Source organism: Eptesicus fuscus, chromosome 20 (genome assembly GCF_027574615.1).
Source record: "Eptesicus fuscus isolate TK198812 chromosome 20, DD_ASM_mEF_20220401, whole genome shotgun sequence".
In the NCBI taxonomy this organism is placed as follows: domain Eukaryota; kingdom Metazoa; phylum Chordata; class Mammalia; order Chiroptera; family Vespertilionidae; genus Eptesicus; species Eptesicus fuscus.
The window spans coordinates 28881659-28886224 of NC_072492.1; the positions used below are offsets into that span (position 1 = coordinate 28881659).

Below are 4566 nucleotides of genomic sequence, written 5' to 3' on the forward strand. Positions count from 1 at the left end.
CCTCCCTCCCACGCCTGGGACTGGGGAACTCCGGTGAAGCTGAGGACTGGGCGCCACCATATTTGTGACGGTTAATTTGCGTATTACCCTTTTATTAGATAGATTAGTACAGTATTTGATTTTAAACACTTGCTTTCTCGTATTTAGGCTTTTATAAAAAACTAGTGTCCCGGTGCACGGATTTATGCACATTGAAAGGAATTAAAAGAAATATATTTTTAAAAATATATTTTATTGATTTTTTTACAGAGAGGAAGGGAGTTAGAAACATCGATGAGGGAGTAACATCAATCAGCTGCCTCCTGCACACCCCCCACTGGGAATGTGCCCGTAACCCAGGTACATGCCCTTGACCGGAATCGAACCCGGGACCCTTGAGTCCGCAGGCCGACGCTCCATCCACCGAGCCAAACCGGCCAGGGCTAAAAGAAATATTTTAATATCGCTATTCACGTCTTGCTAATGAAAATAGGATTCTACCAAGTCTCCTATTTACCTATTCCAGAACTTCTGTGAGGATCAAGATGAGGCACAGGAAAACACTTTACAAACATTTGGTTCAACTGTAAAATGTTTGCACCTGGCTATAAAGCAAGTCAGGTTCCTGGGCTGAAGAAACTACAAGGATGCTAGTCACTAGGGAGAGGAAGCCAGGTGTTGCTACGTGATGTCATTACCTGGCACTCACAGCCACTGTTTTGGGGCTGGGCTGTGGGCCGCATTTTGCGCCATGGGTGCAAGCGTTGGCTGCGATTGGTGGGGTGTCATTCCTGGGGTGGTGGCGAGGCCTGTGTCCCACTTGGGGGAAGCCGAGTGTTGGTTCGTCAGCGCCTGGTCCATGGTGCTGTTTATTTTTAAACTAGAGGCCCAGTGCACAAATTCGTGCACATTGAAAAGACATTAATTAGAAGAAATATTTTAGAGGCCAGGGAGGGACCATGGGAGGTTGGCTCCAGGGCGTGTCTGGACCGTCTTGCCCAGTCCCAATCAGCCAGACCCCAGCAGCAAGCTAACTTACTGGTTGGAGCATCTGCCCCCTGGGAGTCAGTCACATCATAGCTACCAGTCGAACAGACAGACACTTAGCCTTTTATATATATAGATTAAAATTGAGCAGTAAAAAAGTGTTGACAATTCCACAGTTCACTCTATGTTTTAATGTAAAGATTACAAAATACATACAATAAAAAATACAGATGATATAAGGTGATACAAGCTAAAGTAAAAACCTTCCTCCCCATCCTCCAATCTTCCAGTGTCACAACTATAAATACAATAGTTTCTTTAAAATACTGAAATTTAATATTCTAACGAGTCATAAGGTTTCATTTCTTCTCCACTGGTTTGTTTTACATAGTGTAGAAATACATTAAAATATTAAGCCTCACTACTCTTATAGAGGACTGAAACTCTTAATTTTATAATAAAATATAGTTAACACTGGATTGCCAAAAGCTCTTTTTCTTCACATTTACTATTTATTCCTCATTAATTCCTCATCAAACACACACATCCAACCCCTATTGATCACCAAAATTTTATAGTCTTATCTTGCAAGTGTAGTATATATATAATTAAACAGTTGGTAAACATATAAAGATTGAGCACAAAGAAGGCCCACAGGGTACTGCTGTGCAATGTATCTACCAACAGGTTGATTAGGCCAGTTGTTATATTTGACAGCAAGAAAAAAATCAACTGGTTTCTGTTTATAGCTGTGATTAAACAAAGACTGGGTTTCTTTCTTTCAGCTTCAGAGACTAGAGATTCTGAACGCTTTTTACTTGTAGCAGGAGACTGGATAAGTTTCCAAGAACATGGTACTAGAGCCCCTTGAATTAGAAATTTTGCAAAACTCAAAATTATATCACCCAGTAATAAGCTACTAAGGAGGATCAAGCTAGAAGCAACTATCCAAATACAAAAGGCTAAATTGGCCATTCTTCTAGATGCTGCTTCTACATTTACCTGGACTATGTAAAGAGATACAAAGAGGCTAATAGCTAATAGTAGAATACAATATGCTACTTTTATCCAGTCTTTGATATGTGACCTTTTTTTAAGCACATATGACCCTGTTTGCACACCAGCCATATGTATTGCCACATACCCCAAGGTAGACATTATTCCTTCTCGGTTGGCATTTAATAAACCAACCCTTGTGCCACTGCCATCAGTGCCATACAAAATTAACCTTTTCAATGGGGTCAAGTCAAGGGCTAGCTGGTATAATACAGTAATGGCAATGGCCACAATCCAGGATTTATTGGGGGGGAAAAACATCAAAAGCAGTGATGTTATCAACTTCACAACTATTAAGGTAAAAAAAAAGTTCCAGTGAACTCCATACTCAGTTACATGTTCCTGATAGCCTATGGATTTTATAATGATTAATCGTCCTACTCCTAGAAGAACTAATGGCCAAACAGAGTACAATGACTTTGTAAAACGATCAAATCTGGACCCTTCCATACATTTTCTCCTAATCTCTGGACAAACCATTGCAGTTCCAAAAACAAAGCCCCCTACTCCAAAATCCATTGCTCCTGTCCCATAGAGCTCAGTTTTGGCAAATCTTCTGGGGAAAAGTGGGAAGTCCACAGCCAAAATGGCAACAGCAGTAAATGCACTGTTAATTACACGGAAACAGGAGATGGCTGGAATGTATTCTGATTCTAGACTAATTTTTAAGAATTTTTGAAGGATTTTCTGGCCGGGCATTTTGGCATAGCAAGTTCTCCGGCAGTATATTTGATAGAATAGCCCTGCCCCAAAGAGAATTACAGTGAGGTGCTCAAGGTATACAAAGGAAGACAAAATGGTCAAAGTGGTCACCACGGGAACTATTAGGAAAACAAAGTCAATGAAGAATCGAGTTCTCCAGGTATGTGAAGACCACAAGTGCTGTGAGAGAATGATCAGGAGTCCTCTGCACAGGATGCAGAGCACAGGCAAGCACAAGCCCTGGGTAACTTCCAGCACGCTGGTTCCATTGTGGTTACTAACAAAAGCTTCCTTCATCTGCTTTTGAGACATTTTTTCTTCTTCCTGTTTTCACAAAGAGCAAAGGAATGCATTTGTGGAAAGCCGTGTTCTTGTGGAATTGGCATATATATGTACCTGACTTGCTCTTCTCTTAAATTCCAGAGTAGAACCTAGGTCTTGTGACCTCCTCTCCCAAGGATTGTGGGAAGAAGCCTAACACTAATACATTAGGATACGAATGTTACACTAATAGCATGAAATTATTGGTTAAAAAGCTTTAGCTATTTTCAGTATAAGGCAGACTCACAAAAAAGTACATTTGGGATAAAAAAAAAAGAACTCACAGTCGGATGGAAATTCCTATTACAAAACATGTCATGAAGATTATGTAATGAAAATTGAGTACACATCACCAATGGCTATAACTTAGATCAGACGGAGTGGAAGGACGGGGGGAGAAGGCATTCAAGTACACTTGGGAGCTGGGGCCTTGGTTTCTGTTCAGAGCCTCTCTGAAAGTATTGCCTCCAGGACACACCTCTGAGTCCTCCGGCGGCCTCCTGAGCCCCAGACTGCTCCCTACATTTACCGAGTGCCAAGTTTCACGTTAGGTATAGCTCAGGTAGAATGGATGCCAATGGGGGGAGGGGTGTATAGCACATGCCAGGGTTGTTTAATAAAACGCCTCTCGGCCACACAGCAATGTCTGAAAAGTGGCACATACGAACACATTTGTTGGTCACACAAGAACGATGTAGAATAAATGAATTCATGATGGCCTAAGCCGGTAACAAACCGATCGGCTGGCTTAAAAATAGAAGTCCTTTTCCACCACCGCGTCGGGCCCGTGTACCTCCCGTGCTCCGTGCTCCGGTTGGTCTCGGCGCTCCCCGGACGGAGGCTGTCTACGTGGGCCAGGCCGCCCGCTTCCGCCGGCCCCGCGGGGCTACGCGGCGGAACAGGCAGCTTCCGCCTCCCGAGGCGCGCTTCCGGCCGACGGAGGGGGGGGGGGGGGTTCTGCGCTTCCGGGACGGCGAATTCCGCGCGCATCCGGCCCTGGGTGGTGCTGGTCTCCTCGCCAGCTGCAGCATGGGGTGCCCGGCCCAGGGGTGCCCGGGTCGTGGCCGTAGCCGGCCCGTCGGAGGAGCCGGAACGGAAAAGGCGCTCCAGGCGCCGCACCACCGCTCAGACCCGGCGAGGCCGGTCAGGGTGATGGGTCGGAGGCCCCGGCGAACATTAGGCCGTGGCGTCCCCTCCCAGCCCTGCGAGGGCCCCGAGGCCAGGACGCCCTGCCTCCCGCGCCGCTCCCGCCAGGACCCGAACCTCCCTTTCACTCCCGCCTTACCCCAGACTCTCAAAGCGTCCCGTCCCAGGTGGAGCCCCCAACTCCGGGTCCCCGCATCGCGAGCAGGCCACGTGCGCCCCGCGCCGCGTGTGCGCGCCCCGCCCCGGGGGAGGAGCCAGCCGGCCCGCCAGCCACTGAGCGGAGCGGCTGCGGCGGGTGCGAGCCGGTCTCGCCTTTCTCTCCGGTTCGCCCCCGCCCCTCCTCTTCCCTCCGCTCCTCGGGCTCTTCCCGCCGCC

At 47.1% G+C, this 4566-nt stretch overlaps 1 protein-coding gene across 4 annotated transcripts; it reads right to left on the reverse strand.

Annotated features, from left to right (window-relative positions):
* Positions 1-1142: 1142 nt before the first annotated feature.
* On the reverse strand, positions 1143-4430 carry PIGW (phosphatidylinositol glycan anchor biosynthesis class W). 4 transcript variants are annotated; one of them, XM_054708980.1, is made up of 2 exons: positions 4331-4430; positions 1143-3048 (listed from the first exon to the last, which is right to left on the reverse strand). In XM_054708980.1, exon 2 carries the CDS (start codon positions 3034-3036, stop codon positions 1528-1530), a length of 1509 nt encoding a protein of 502 aa, XP_054564955.1. In that variant the 5' UTR covers positions 3037-3048; positions 4331-4430; the 3' UTR covers positions 1143-1527. The 4 variants fall into 4 exon arrangements, with proteins under 4 accessions (XP_054564955.1, XP_028013339.2, XP_054564954.1 ...); XM_028157538.2 differs by lacking the exon at positions 4331-4430 and adding an exon at positions 3839-3977; XM_054708979.1 differs by lacking the exon at positions 4331-4430 and adding an exon at positions 3782-3977.
* Between the last annotated feature and the right edge of the window lie 136 nt (positions 4431-4566).

Excerpts from the sequence above, each read along its gene's own strand:
- PIGW (XM_054708980.1), bottom strand. The coding sequence starts at position 3,036 with ATGTCTCAAAAGCAGATGAAGGAAGCTTTTGTTAGTAACCACAATGGA.